General features: G+C 36.1%; 1 protein-coding gene across 4 annotated transcripts in view; it reads left to right on the top strand.

The window, feature by feature from the left end:
• EPSTI1 (epithelial stromal interaction 1) overlaps positions 1-15,230 on the top strand; it is an 86,116-nt gene extending 70,886 nt beyond the window's left edge. For 2 of the 4 annotated variants that reach the window (XM_059143807.1, XM_059143805.1), the window contains 3 exons: positions 4,083-4,156; positions 8,433-8,532; positions 14,702-15,230. In XM_059143807.1, the coding sequence (XP_058999790.1) occupies positions 4,083-4,156; positions 8,433-8,532; positions 14,702-14,710 (183 nt within the window). In that variant the 3' untranslated portion in view covers positions 14,711-15,230. Of the gene's footprint in view, positions 1-4,082; positions 4,157-8,432; positions 8,557-14,701 lie in introns of those variants that run through there. The other 2 variants (XM_059143806.1, XM_059143804.1) reach the window with 1 other exon arrangement.
• Positions 15,231-16,362: the final 1,132 nt, after the last annotated feature.

Below are 16,362 nucleotides of genomic sequence, written 5' to 3'. Positions count from 1 at the left end.
AGAATTACATGCGGTGTTAAAGCTGCTTGCCCTGCCTATCCACCTTCCATGCTTCTTACCCCAGTGATAATTACAGTTAACATTTTGGTGTATGTTTTTTATAAAATTATTTTAAATGTGATACACATCTGTATATAAAAGTTGAAATCAATGTGCATGTATCTTTTCTATTTATATGGAATAGTCCCAAGAAAACTGCTCTGAAATTACTTTTTTTTCCCCTCTATTTGTCTCAGGGGAAGTTTTTTGTGTATTTGACACAGAATGTTACATTAGTTTCAAGTGTACAACTTAGTAAATTAACAAATTTATACCCATGCTAGGTTCACCACAGGTGTGGCTACCATCTGTCCTGATACATCACTATCACAATATCATTGACTGAATTCCTTATGCTTTGTTTTTTATTCCTGTGACATGATTATTCATTCCATCACTGGAAGCTTTCTCCCATTTTGCCCAACCCACCACCCTCCTCCTCTCTGGCAAATGCTCAGTTTGTTCTCTGAAACTTTTATTACTTAATGTATCTTAGTGATCCCTCTACTGGTGCCTCCCCTTCTCTCCCATCTGCCTTATTCTTTGTATCTCCTGCATAGTATTCCATTGTGTAAATGCTTTAACTTACTGGTACAGTTCCTTATTAATGGACACTAAGACTTACTCTTGATCTTACATTTTTCAAAAATTCAATTATGTAAGTTCAATAATGAACTTACATAATTCAATAATAATAATAATAATGATAATATATCCAACTGTAACTATTCCTATATGTGTATCTCTGAACATGTACGTTTTACATGTTGCTGGTTGTTGCCACATTGTCCTCCAAAAACGAAATCAGTTTTCACTAATTTAGGTATGCCACAAAAGTGCTTGACTATACTTGTTTTTCTGTTGATGTTTTCTAGTTTTTTTCCATTATGATTGAAAAATTTTATCTCATTTTTCTGATTTTTATTTCTTTGATTGTGTGTGAATATATCATGACCATTTTGAATTTATAAGCAATCTGTGCTTTGTGAATTTTTCTTTCCTCTTCTTTGGTCCTTTCTGTTTGGTGGTTGTTTTTTTCTCACTAGTTTATATGAGGTCTTAACCACCTCCTCAGGCCTCCCCAGAATCTTCATCTAAAATAGCAACTGAGTCTCACATCAGTGTGTTTAATCCTCCGCATAGGATTACAACTGGATATATTTTTCACTTGTTTTTGGGTTTCCTCTTTTCTAGAGTAGAAACTCTTAATGAGAAAGGTTCTCCTCTATCTTGTTCATTATTATATCCCTGTCATACAGATCCAAGCCTGGCTCATAATAAGCAGTCAGAAGTTGTTGAATGAGTGAAATAATAATTGAATTTATCTATATGTGTTACAAAAAGTTTTTAAGTTTGTTTTCTAATTTTGTTTAAGCTATTAAGCTATTTTTCCCAATGGAAGCTTTGAATTTTCATGCAGCCAAATTTATCAATCATTTTCCTTTATGATTTCTGAACTTTTCTTGCTCTACACCTATAAATAAATACACTCATGCCTCCTTTGACAATTCCTGTGGCTTCATCTTTTAAGTTAAAATCTTAGACCTTGGAGCACCTGGGTGGCTTAGTTGTTAAACATCTGCCTTCAGCTCATGCCATGATCTCAGGGTCTTGGGATTGAGCCCCACATGGGGCTCCCTGCTCAGTGGGAAGCCTGCTTCTCCCTCTCCCCCTGCTTGTATTCTCTCTCTTGCTGTCTCTCTTTCTGTCAAATAAATAAATAAAATCTTAGAAAAAACTCAGATTGCTATAAAATTTATTTTTATATTAAAAATTTTTAAAGATTTATTTATTTATTTTAGAGGGAGAGAGAGAGAGAGAGCGCGCATGAGCAGTAGTGGGAAGGGAGAGGGAGAGAGAATCTCAGGCAGACTCCACACTGATCCTGGACTCCCAAATAGGGCTCGATTTCAGAACCCTGAGATCACAACCTGAACTAAAACCAAGTGCTGGAAGCTTAACAGACTGCACCACCCAGGAGCAACCCCTCCCCACCCACACCAAAATTCTTTTAAAGCCATAACCCAGTAAGAGCAAAATAACAGGTTGGAGACTACAGCAAAGAAAAGGAACCATCAGAATTTCAAAAGTTGAACCACAGAGCTAGGGAAAGCCCAAACTTATTTGCAAGAAGTAGTAAGTTGTGAGTTGAAGCAGTCCCAATGCAGTTCTTTAACTGGGGTACCAGCTACTTTGAGGGCTGGTGTTGAAGAGACAAGGATGACTTGGAAGTCTAAAGACTTGGAAGTCTAAAGCCGTAGGACCCCTGGAGCCCCTCCCTTGCCACTGAACTTTGGAAAACACTGTAAGGATGAGGGCTGAGGATGGTGATATAGTGAGAAGGGAGGTTGGGGTTGGGATGGTGGTTGTAATAGAGCCCAAAATCTTCCACAGTAGGAAGGCAAAAGATAGTATCTTTTTTCGAAGTTAAGAAATAGAATATATATACTATTAAGAAAGAGGTAACTGACAGATGAAACTACACACAGGAACTAAAAGTGATTTTGGTGTCAATGGGGGAGGATAGGAACTTCTTTTATTTTAGTGTAAGGTTTGGTAGTACTAATAAGTAGCTCTCTTACTTGGTAGCCTTTTAAAAACTATGTTCATATATTTTAGTGACAAGAAATAAAATAAAATTATTTTATGCCATTGTAGGAAAGTGAGTCTCTAGCACAAGGCTTGGCATCTACTGCATAAATGCCCATACAATGATTGAGTGAATATTAATTTATTTAGAAAACCTGCTGATTTTTTTCCTTTGGTGGTGGTGCTAGATAGTAACTGGAATTAAATAATGTGCTTTAGGGATTGATGAGTAATATATTTGTAATATCACAGTATATGAAACCTGTCTCTTTGTTTTGGGGATGGTGGAATGTTAGAAGGCCTTTAAATAAAGTTAAAAAATAAAATGTCAATCTGAACTTTGAATTTATTTTATAATTTTATTTTATTTTTAAAAAATATTTTATTTATTTATTTGACAGACAGAGAGATCACAAGTAGGCAGAAAGGCAGGCAGAGGGAGAGGAGGAAGCAGGCTCCCTGCCAACCAGAGAGCCTGATGCAGGGCTTGATCCCAGGACCCCGAGACCATGACCTGAGCCAAAGGCAGAGGCCTAACCCACTGAGCCACCCAGGAACCCCTATTTTATACGTTTTATCAAGGACATTTTGTGCTTAAAAAAAAAAATACACGTGTTGGCATGTGTTTATTAGTATTTTCTCCACTAGAAAATTCTCTGACTCAGGCCCTAGTTTATGACATGGTTCTGGTAATTCTCATCCCTCTGCCTTTTCCTGTCTTTGAAAAGAGGTTAAAAAATCAGTCTGCTTCAAGGAAGGCAATTGAATACTAGAGAAATGCTAGCACCTAGTTCTTTGGCTTAACACCATAAACAGAGTAAGTTGAAGGTTGCATCTTCTAGGAAGATAATCTGAATGTCAGACGCAGAGATTTAGTTGTAGTAACATGATCTCACCGAAGCAACGTATCCCCTCCAGGGGGTCCAAAGTTCCGCTGATGTTAGAAGTAACTAGTCAATAATAGGTAAGTTGATTATTCTCCAGGAGGGAGGATATTTTACTAAGGGAGTTTCACTACAGAATTGAGATCAGCATTTATTTGTAAGTTGCTATAAATTCGTTGGGAAAGAAATGCTCGAGAAATACCAGGAAATAGTATTGTGTGACATTTCTTGAAGAACTGATTTGATTTTTCTTTGGAAGACATAGGTGAGTTTGACTCATATTGTATTTTCTTCTGTGTATGTTGTACCTATTAGTCTAATATCTTGAGCATGCACATTGGCGTTTTAATCTTACAATTTTATACTCCCAGAGCTATTGTTTGACTAAGGTACAATTATTTTTGCTACCTAATTACATAAGAACATAATTTCACATGGAAATGGTACTTAAGTAAAAGTTTCAAAAATGAAATAGTATACCATCTCAGGTTAAATATGTAATTGATTTGGGTATCTTATGTACAATGATGTTAATTGAAAGCCATATTTTAACTTTTTTATTGTTCTTAGAGTGAATTACTGGAATTTAAGCGACAGCAACAGGAGGAAGAAAGGACCAAAACTCACCAAGCTGAACACAGGAGGTATAAATGGCTAATAAAATAAGCATCCTTGATTAAAATAACTACCTATAAAGTTTTTGCAATGTTTTAAGAAAGTACTATAATCATACTGAGTATGGTTTTGGAATCTATATTACCTTTGTAACTTTATATTATTGGGGCATGTTATGTATGTGAGGATGACAACTGCTATATATGTATACACATATACATACACATACACTAGCTGACTTTTCATACATAGACATAAAATATCCAGCTTTTCTGGGGAGGTGGCAAAAATTCATACTAGAAAACAGAATCATGCTGTCAAGCTATGTGTTTATTTAGGTGACACTTAATTTGCCTCCCATGGGACAAAGTATCATTACTTTGAGATGATCTTTTACTATTTGTACACAACTTTAGAGTAATAACTGAATTCATATAGAGGGTGAGATACTCATACTTGAATACGAAAGGTCAGACAAGAACTATTTTATATTGACTAACATATTAGGAAAAATATCTTAAAATAGAAACCATTAAACAATTTTTAACATTGTAAGTACTCTCTTATTCCTAATATCAGACATTAAGAGTACCCAGTAAAATATCATGTTGATGTTCAGCCATTGCTAATAACCTCCATATCTATCATTATTCTAGGATTTTCCGGGGGGGGGGGCGCTTGGTTTATCTGAGTTTATTGCAATGTGCTTGAGAATCTCAGAAGAATTTAAAGGGTTTCATGATCTAAGAGAGCAAATTCTTTTGAAACTGAGTGGTGTCACTTATACGTTTAACCTTCCCACTGTTGCTAATGTGTATTTTTTTAGTTGTGGTGGTTTCATTTTTTAATTGAGAATTTACAGAGTGTTAATGGAAGCTCCCAATTCTGCTGGAGCTGTGAACTATGGTTGGGTACTCATATTTTTTTGACCTGATTATTTTACTTACATAGTCAATCAAAATATTTTTAAAATGTCAATTGTGAATTTAGATGGTTTTCTCTGACTAAAAGAAAACATCAGAATTCTGATGCATTGGTTAGGCTATTTTTGGGGGTGAGAGGTAGCAATTACTTCTACCTTTTTTTTCTTATGGTTTTTCTCATTTTCTAAAAACTTTTTTTTTTTTTTGAAGATTTTATTTATTTGACAGAGAGAGCACAAGCAGGGGGACAGCAGGCAGAGGGAAAGGGAGAAGCAGGCTCCTCACTGAGCAGGGAGCCCAATGTGAGACTTGATCCCAGGATCCTCGGATCATGACCTGAGCCGAAGACAGACATTTAACCGACTGAGCCACTCAAGTGCCCCTGGTTCTTCTCATTTTCTCTTTAAAATTCTTTCTACTAAAAAACCATTTCTTTAACACTGGTTGTTAGTAGTAGCCAGTTATTTCTCTGGATTTCTGAGGATTGAGGATTGATTAGATTGTAAAGGTTTAAGCATCTTAAAGATAGTGCGATATGTTACATTAATGGGCCCTCTTGGCTAAGAAATTCATGTTCAGTGGGCATCCAATAAAAACGCAAGTTATTTGGTAAGAGGTAGAAAGGATTAATTCCTTGTGGGAAACTTGACCCTCATTCTTTATTTCCATAATACTGGATACCTAAATCTTGGTGGGGTTATTTATTTTCTATACATTATTTTCTCTTTTTATTGATTCTAGTTAAATATAGATGCAAATTTAATCTAAGAGGAAATCTCTCCAGGTAATAACCTCAGTAACCAGTTTTGAGGTAACTGATCAAGTTTTTGAGCACATATTTTATGTTCTCAGTCAGTTTTTGAGGAGAGCATATGTTTATATTGCCCTTTAGAGTTTAAAGTAAGCTCTTGCATGTTAAATGAAAATACTCATTCAATAGCCTCTGAACGACTAAAATCCGTGACTATTCCGGCGGAGGGCAACAGCACTAGCTCTGTGTATATGTGTGTGCATGCACACACACTCATTTGTGTGTGTGTGTGTAAGGGCCATAAGTTAGATTTTCTCCAGGTATATAATTTTATTAGAGTCAAAAAGACAACATGTATTCTACCATTTAGAAGTTGACATAGCAGAAAACCCAACTCTGAGTTTTGTAACGGAAAGCTTGTGGAATTCCTCACAAGCTTTTCAATGCATCCTATATTGATTGAGCCTGGCTGCACCTGAACCTGACCCATGGTAACTTTCTGAGAGAAGAAAGTTGAAACTTCAGAGAGAAAAGACAAAGCACGGGGGTCAAGGACTTGAAAAGATCTGAACTATGAGTTGAAAAGTGGAGTGAACTGAACTGATTTACTGAAACTTGAATCATCCTTAAATAGTAGTTTTTATCCATATTAACTCTTAGAAGAAAAGCCAGAGCAGTGATTTGACAGCAATAAAATGTATGTTCTTTCTAACACTAGTAAACAAATCTATAAGCTGGTACTTTTTTCTTGTCTTTGAATTCTCAATAGGAATTGAGAAAAAACACAATCTCTTTACCACCTATGGGCTCTTGTCGACCCACTGTGCTGTCCTCCTAGTAACTGATGGCCAAAAGTGAATTGTACCACCTGTGTCCATGATAAGACAGTGTGTGAACGAACTGAGAGCTGTGGACATTGGGCCATTTTACAGCCTATACTCACCACCATTGGTGGTTTCTTGATGCAGCTGTAGTCACAGAAGCAGGCAGATATGGGGACCACCACGCACCTGGATGATCATTCATTCTCTTCTTACCTATCAGGACAAGGCTCTGTGAAGGTTTTGTTCTAGGCGTTGGGAATAGGCATAAAATAGCAGAGAACATCCCTAACTGCATGGAAATTACAATCTGGAGAAGAGAAATAGAAGTCAACAAGTTAACAGCAAGAGTATTTCAGACAATGATATGTACTGTGAGGAGAGAGATTGAAGGTGGTAGTCCCCATGAAGAGGTAACATCAAAGGACAAGAGCCAGTCACATTGTAGATATCCCCTATTATTAGGTGTAGGAAAAAATGCAAAGGCCCTCAAATGGGAATGAGTTTGGACTTGAGTCTCAAGTGGCTGGATTATAGATGGTGAGAAAGAGAATAAGATAAAATGAGGTTGGCAGGAGCCAGAAAATACAAGATTTTACAAGCCAGTATTTTGTTCTAAGACTAATGGGAAATCACAAGAGACTCTTAACTATAGGAAATAAACTGACAGTTGTTGGAGGGGAGGTGTTTGGGGGATGGGATAACTGGGTGATGGGCATTAAGGAGGGCACTTTATAGAATGAGCACTTGTGGTTATACACAACTGATGAATCACTAAATTCTGCTCTGAAATTAATAATATGCTATATGTTAATTAAACTGAATTTAAATAAAAAAGTATAAAGACTAATGGAAGATCATAGGAGGGTTTTAAGCAAAAGGAAGGCATGATCCCTTGTATAATTTAGTAAGGTAGTTGTGTGGAGAATGGTGGAGAATGAATTACAGAGGGTGGGAGTGGAAGTAAAAGCAAGATGAGAGAGGATAGTGATTTGGACTAGAATGGTGGCCATGGAAAGTTTTAATTTTTTTATATTTTATAACATATAGGAAAGTCCATGAAATAAATATTTAGAATGATTAATTAGAGAGTGAACATTCAAGTAGCCAGCTCCAGAATATAACCACCACCCTACTGTTAACCCTTATTCTGACCTCTATGATAATCATTTTCTTGCCTTTCCTTAAGGTTTTACCTTCTATGTGTTAACCTTAATTTCTGAAATTGGTTACTGCAAGTATGACCAAACATCAGGGAAGGATATACCCATTCTTTCTTTTGAGAGCTTGAGCTTCCCTCTTTTAATATTTCCCATTTCTAATATGAATCTCTTCCCATTTTCCTTCTAATTTGCACTTATGGGGTTTACTTTAGCAAGACTGGCAGTGGGGTACAGGTCATTTGGGAGGGACATCTCCATTGCAACAATAGTACCACAGAGCTATTTTTAGTTCCCCTTCATTTTTCAGGTCTTTCCGAAGCTTCCATCTCTTCTCAGCCTCTAGATTTCGCATCTGGCAGGTCTTGGAGGGGTATGGTTGCTGGGGAATAAGGCTCTTGCAGAACTGGTAGAAGATGAAGGAATGAAGTTCTGAGTTCAGAACTGTGTCCCCTCTTGCTGGAGCCACAACTGGTGAAGGGCTGTTAACAGCATGTCATATGGCTAAGGTGAAAAAAAGTCTCTACAGATTACTTCTAAACTGAAGGGAGGGAAGCAATCCTCACAGTTCATACAGCATGTTAGGTTCTCAAAAATCTCTTAACCCTGTAGCAAGCTTTCCACTTACACATATTTTTCATTGTTTAAAGGGTAAATAATGTTTTCCTGGACCGGCTCCAAGGCAAAAGTCAACCAGGTGGCTTTGAGCACTTTGGAGGCCATTGGAATACGAATAGTGGTAACAGCTGGGTGAGTTTTTTTCTTTTCTCTTAAAAAAAATATCTTTCAAAGTTGAACAGTAAAAACAATGAGAATTTTAAAAATATGTTGTGGCTTTCTCCCAAGATATTGTTTTTTTGTTGTGCTGTTCAGCTGTATGATGGGCAGTCAGCCAGGATGATTACTGTAAATTCCACAATAGTTTCTAGAGAGAGGGAAAAAGTCCTGGTTTCAGTGCTGGCCAATCACAATAAAAAATGACACCTGCCCTTTGTTCTCAATATGATTGCCTGGACTGTAAAGATTTTTTATCACCCCTTGCCCAGAACTACAACAAAAACAAATGAAAAAAATTTTTTCAAGAGGATTTTAAGTGCAATACGGATATAAAAATAGTAAGCATTCTCTAGTAATATATTCTTTCAGTGAAACTAGCACATCAAAGAAACCAGTATATAATTTTTCACTACAAAATGATTTTTAAAAAACCCTACAGCAAAAGGCACTTTTTGGAAATGAAATGTCCTTATGGATTTCTGTGAAGAAAACCTTGCAACTGTGTCGTAATATGTGTTTAATGTGTTTTGTGTGCACAATATATCATTGAACCAGCACTGAATCTTTGGAATGTATATAATTGCAGGCTTTGCAATGTGTACAGAATCAAAACTACACTGGGTTTCATAATTTAATTGAGACCCAAGTGCATACATACCTACTAAAAAAATGGGGCAGATAGAAATCTTTAAACTGGTAAAATACAACAAAATAATCAAGTGCTTGCTGGAAACTCTAGAGATCACCCTTAAATAAATACTTCATGGGCAAAAGATAATTTTTGAGAAAGTCTGTTGGAAATCTTATGCATGTTTTCTTGAAAGGCATTTAGTAGTTAAAATTGATGAATAGATCTTACAAATGTATATATTGAAGATAATTGAATGTAGGCAAGTTTGCAAAGAATTTTACTGGATATGTATCCATAATGTATGCTCTTGTGTATCACTATGGAATTCAGAATAGGGACAACATGTAAGAGAGAGAAAAGAATAAAAACACAGGATTTTTGTATCAGGAGTTACAATTTATAAATTATTGACTTAAGAATATATGAGTAGGAGTCCTGTGGAAAATGGGGTATTGTGACTTGAAGACATTCACATTCATGGAATTTATAAGTTGTGAGACATGATTGAAACTTGGATTTTGGGCAGGACTTGGAAACTGTGTATTTTCTCCTCTACTTACCAACTCTCAAAATTTAGAGAGTACTTAGAAAAATAACCTGGGATTGAGGGGAAGATGATGGGAGAGAGTAAATGAATACCACATGGGCTGCTGTTAAGGGAATGGGGGTTTGGAAAGCTGGTTCACCCCTGACTATTGATAGGCCTCATGGGAGTGAGCTGTAATCTCTGCTTAGATTCTTCATGGATAAAAAGAAAGGAGTATCATTTTCTTGTGATATGAGTGAAGGTTGCTAAAGTTTCCTTAGTAGGACAGTCTTGGCCAAAGTGGTTATCAGCTCTTCCCTTACTTGAAAGAAGCAGTGACCTAAAGGTCCTCAGGCCCCCACCTCTACATCCCTATGGACATCCTTACTTCTATGTCTGCTTCTCCTTGGGGACCAGATTCTCTCTTATCTACCTACTGGGGGACTTTGTTCTAATGATATTCTTCTCTCTCCTGAATTCACCTGAACTAGAAAATTCCCATCAGCATAAAATATAAATATAAATTATATTGATACCCCTTCCCTCTTGCTACTGTCCTGTTTCTTTGTTCCTCTTTCAAGCAAAACTTAAGAGGTTTCTATCCTTTAGTTGTCTGTAATTTCTTTCTTCCCATTTCTCTTAAACTCATTTAAATCGTGATCTAGATTTTATCAGTCCAACCATAATGCTCTTGTCATGGTCACTAATGATGTCCATATTACAAAGTTCAGTGGTTATCCATCAGCATCATTTGTCATGGTGAATCACTTCCTCCTCTCTGAAACTATTTACTTGGCTTCTGGGGAATTATTCTTTCTTGGGTTTCCACCAATCCCAGTGGCTACTCCTTTTCATTCTCCTTTGCTGAATCCCCTGCATCTTGCTGTCCTCTCAACATTGGAGCACCTCAGAGATCCACCTTGGATCACCTTCTGAAGTTTATGTTCACTTAACACCTTGGTGGCCTCATTTGTTCTCATGAATTTAAATTCCACTTACATGTTTATTACTCATACATTTCTAATTCCAGCCTTGACCTCTTCGTTGACTCTAGACTTGCATATCCATTTATCCACTCAACGTCTCTACTTGCATGTCTAATGGACATCTCAACCTTAACATGTCTAAAAGTTGACCTTTGATTCCTTCTACCTGAGTGCTCCATCCACACTTTATCCTTTTATATATTGGTACAGCCCATCTCATATCACTCACAATTGATTCATCAGCAAATCTTCTTTTTTAAAATTTATTTATCCATTTATTTATTTGAGAGAGAGGGAGACAGAGAGCATGAGAGGGGGGAGGGTCAGAGGGAGAAGCAGACTCCCCACTGAGCAGGGAGCCTAACGTGGAACTCGATCCTGGGACTCCAGGATCATGACCTGAGCTGAAGGCAGTCGCTTAACCACCTGAGCCACCCAGGCACCCATCCATCAGCAAATCTTCTTGACTTCTCCTCCAAATATGTACAAACTAGCAGCTTCTCACTACCTCCACCACTATTATTCTACTTCCAATCTCTGTTAGTGCTCATCTAGATTCTTGAAATAGTCTTCTAGATGGTTTCCTTGCTTCTACACTTACCCACCTACAGCCTATTCTCAATATGAATGATCCCTTTGAAACAGAAGCCAGATCCTGTCACTTCCTTGCTTAAAGTCTTCCAGTGGCTCCCGTGACTCTCAAATCACATGGAGTAAAAACCAAAGTCCATACTGTAGCCTACCAGGTGCTTCCTTGATCTAGACCCCACTTTATCCCTTTGGTGTTCTCTTACCACACTGCCCTTCCTTCTTCCTCATTCCTCCCAGCCACATCAGCTGTCTTGCTGCTCTTTGAAAACTTAAGGAACTGGCTACTTTCACCTTATGGACTTAGCACTGGTTGCTCCCTCTATACTTCTTAATATGATTTTTTTCTAGAAGATTTTTCTCGAATCTCACCTCAGTGAGGTTTCTGTGGCCATCTATTTAATGCTGCCACTTGTGCCCTTATCCCTGGCTCTAGCCATCCTTTTTCTGGGCTTCACTTCTTTTTCTGTGGCACTCCACAACTTCTAACATACCTTTCTAACATTATTTGCTTGTATGTATTATTTTCTGTTTACTCTTAATCTCTCTCTAAGGTATAATACACATTCCATATTGCATCAGTCAGGGCCCTTTGATTGTTTTATTCATTGATCTATCCCAAGCATACAACAGTGGTTGGATCTTAGCACAGGCACAAGGAAACAGGTGGCTGTGACTGAGGGATGGCAAAACAACAAAGATTTAGAACCAAATGATTTGATATACTGAAATGCTTTGATACTAAATTTAAAATAGCTATGTATAAAACATATGATGTAATAAATTTTGGATTTGAAACAATGAGCAAAAACAAGTGACAAAGACAACCAAGAAGATTTGAAAAAACAAACAAAAAAAACAAAACAGAACTTCAAGGAAGAAAAAAACATGATCTCTGGAAAAAAGCTCACTAAATATTTGAAAAACAGATTATTCTAGAGGTCTAGAAAGCTTTCCAGATAAATGAAAAAAGAGAAAATAATCTCCAAAGAATTAAACAAGTAACTATAACCTGAATCATGATCACACACAGAAAAAAATTTATGAATATAGGCTCATTCAGACTTAAAAAAAATCACAAAATTTTGACAGATTCAATAATAAGTTTCTTTAAAAAGCATAATATATCCTTATCAAATTGGACTTATCTCAGATGGAAGCTTGATTTATCACAAATGAATAAACAAAACAAGACCAAAAAACTGAGATGATTTACCTCCTAAATTATAGGAGAAACACCATATGATCATCTCAGTAGATACAGAAAAAACATTAGAAAATTTTCAGTACTCATTTGTAATAAAAGCTACTTGGAAAGGAGAAATAGAAAAAACATTTCTTTAGCTAATAAAGGGAGCAAAATTTATGTGATTTGGTGAGTGCTGTGAAGTGTGTAAACCTGGTGATTCACAGACCTGTACCCCTGGGGATAAAAATATATGTTTATAAAAAATAAAAAATTTAAAAAAAAAAAGAAATATATTAAAGGCATTTCCTTTAAATCATATGTGAAGGCTGAAAGGAAAAGAAACATTTATAAATCACAGATGATACAATAACCTACTTAGAAAATCAAAAAGAATTGATATTTATGTTATCAGAATAAATAAGAAGACTACAAATTTGGTAAATTTAGGATCAATATATAAAAACTTCTATAAATTGCAAATAAACAAAAAATTAATAAAAAGATAAAACCAAAAATGCCATGACCTTTAAAAAATATATAAAGTTTTATAGAAAGATCTTAAGGAATAAATGAATGAAGTTATACCTTATTAAGGGATGGGAATAGGAATGAGCTCTCAAATAATCTACAGATTTCATTAAATTATGATCAAAGAACCAAGAATAACCAATTCACTACTAAAAATAAAGAAGTATGTATGGAGACTTGTTTAAACATTTAATACAGTCTGGAACTGGCACAAGCAGACCCAACCATTTTTGGAATTCTGACATATGACAGAAGGCAAAGCATATCAGTGGGGAAAGTATACTCTTCAACAAATATTACTGGGACAGTTGAATACCCACATGAAATCATAACCAATCAACTCCAGGTGGATTAAGCCTTATAAGGAGAAAAGAAGACTTTTCAAATTTTAGAAGAAAACAGACTATTTATAAAATTGAGCTAGGGAAGATTTTGTAAGATCCAAAGTATAAACCAAAAGGAAATGATAAATATACATTAAAATGAAATATCTATTCAATGAAGGACACCATACAAAAGAAAGAAGCCACATATGAAGATTTTTACCCTGGACATGTTTTGTAAAGAACAAGTGGACAAAAGTTTAATACACAGAATGTATTTAGACTGTGTCATTTATTTAGAAGTTGACAGATGACACCTGAGCTCCCCCAGGAACGAGAGAGTTCACAGAGGGGACTTGGAGGAACTACTGGAATCAGTAAAAAGCTGAGGAAGCAGAAAAGGAGGAAGGCAGAAAGTACAATGATGAAAGACAAAGAGAAAAAAAACCTTGTTTCTTGGAACATCATATGAACACTTAAATAGGTCTTTGATAAGTGTATTTGTGTAGACAGACTGATCTTCATCTTTCAATCTTTTAAAAATTAAATCACATTAATTGCATATTCCTTTATATATAATTAAAAATTATTTTTACATTAAAATTTTTTTGGTTTTCTAGCCTCCTCTGCTACTCTTTTTTGATAGAACTAGGGTAGGACTTTGAAAGAATCACTTCAAGTTCTGTTTTCTCTGATACCAATAGGTGAGACTCCTTAAATGCTGTGGAAACTCTAAATCCTGTGTCTTCAAGGGCATTTGCACTTTCAACATGACCTATGAGGCAACCTGAGATTTTAGTTTCCTGGAGTGTTAGAGCAGCAATAGTCTGAATCCCAAGTGTAATGTTGCACAGCATTCTGGGAGGTTTGATGGAGACTTCTTGACCCTTTGCACAGGGTGGGGGTGCAGGGGACTCATTTAGTCTAGTTCCCTTCCTGGAGGTCCCCTTAGAAGTCACCTTTCTGCTGCATAATACAATGCCATTCTACGCCATGCATTTCCATTTAGATTGCTCTGCTTCACACTGTGTTGTCCTGTCCTTGCTGTAACTATGGAGGTAGGTGACAGTATTTGTGAATACTATTGTTTGTGACCTATGTTAACCTCTCTCTAAGAACACAGCTGATGAGCTGTCACTCAACAAGCCATTGCATTGTTGACAGAGACTATTTTGTGAATCAAATGCAATGGGACTTAAAAATGAAAACATGTCACTGGGACAAATCATTAAATACAAAATAGACATTTAAGCCCAGTATAGTAAAGGGTGTTCTCTGAGGGAACTTCATTACAAAATGAATAGAGGCTTATAGAGGCTCTGAATTTGTTTTGCTGTTTATACTCATTTTTGTTCTTTTTTTTTTTTCCAGGATGTATGAGAAATATTTACTTCATCTGTCCTTTGTCACCTGACCTTGAAGGACCTCACTTGATGATTTTCCTTAAAACTCCTTTATTTATCTTCACTGTTTTTACCTTGACTTCAGTTTCCCATCCACTCAGCTGAACAAATATTGGGGATGACCAGTTTTCCCCTGTTGTTATTGATGCATGTTTGTAGAATCTGATTGCTGAGCTCAGATGTAATTTCTACTGCCAGTGAAATGTTACACTGTTTCTCTCCCTGATTTCACATCTTATTGGAAGCCTAATTACAGCAATGTTAGTAAGATAAAAAAGGAGGGAATAATTCGATAGTTTTGGGTTTGCAAGAGTTATGGGTGCTACATGCTTATCTATCAAAGCAGCTAATTCTTATGTAATTCTCAGATAACGCTGGGGGAAGCTTTGGCATTTTTTAGATTAAGCTCTACTTAATCCAGGGTACAAACTTGAACAAAAGAAAAAAATAAATCTTTTATACTCTTTTAAATACATTCATAAATACCTTTTGAAATACTTCTGTATAAATGGTTTTTATTTTTAATGAAAAGCTCTTGGGTTGTTCTCTTTTGATGGGTCTCATTTTTATATTCTTTATAGTCTATGTAGATCAAATGTAGGACTGCAATCACTATTAGATCTGCCTTTGGTATTGATTTACTTACTAATACTATTCCTCTAGATTTTCATAGTGGGCCAGTTAATCGCCTGAAAGGACATGGTTTGTATAAAAATCAACTAAATGGAAATATAGATACAATGTGGTTTTTAGGTGTTTTGGAAACTTGTCTTTTCTCTATGCACCCTATGTCCTATAGCTAATTCAGCAGGCTTTCCTGTTCTACTTTTATGCCCTTACCTGGTTATAGACCTGAGAGTGCAAGAGGTTGGTTTTCCCATGCTTTATGTTCTAGTCCCAACTCCATGTTATATAGAAGAGCATTACATTTAGTCTTAGAATGAAGGCTGGAAGAGCAAATAGTTTTGCAGCTAAGAAACTTAATACTATTATTTAAAATGGCATTTAACTGACATGCAATGTTATATTAGTTTCAGGTGTATACCACAGTGATTTGACATTTGTATACATTGCAAACAGATCACAATGAAGCCTAGTTACCATCTATCATCTTGCAAGTTAAAATAATAATACTTGGTATATTCCCCATGCTGTGCATTATATCCCCATAACTTACTCATTTTATAATAGAAAGTTTGTGTTCCTTCATCCCCTTCACCCAGTCCCCTACTTCTCTAAAACCTCTCTGGCAACTCTTATTCTGTTTTCTGTATCTGTGTGCTTGGGTTTTGTTTGTTTTTAGATTCCACATATAAGTGAAACCATGCAGTATTTGTCTTCCTCTGTGTGACTTATTTCTCTTAGAATACTACCATAAGTTCCATTCATGTTTTCACAAATGGCAAGTTTTCATTCTTTTTATGGCTCAGTAGTATTCCACTATACATATCTACCACATTGTCTTTAGCCATTCATTCACTGATGGACATTTAGGCATTGTTTGCATATCTTGGCAATGGTGAATAACACTGCAATGAACAGAGGGGTACCTATATCTTTCCAAATTGGCATTTTTGTTTTCTTCAGTTAGATACCCTGTAGTGGAATTGATCATATGGTGGTTTTATT

Source organism: Mustela lutreola, chromosome 13 (genome assembly GCF_030435805.1).
Source record: "Mustela lutreola isolate mMusLut2 chromosome 13, mMusLut2.pri, whole genome shotgun sequence".
NCBI lineage: Eukaryota > Metazoa > Chordata > Mammalia > Carnivora > Mustelidae > Mustela > Mustela lutreola.
Note: the sequence above shows the minus strand (reverse complement) of the source record. Positions and strands in the feature narration are given on the sequence as shown.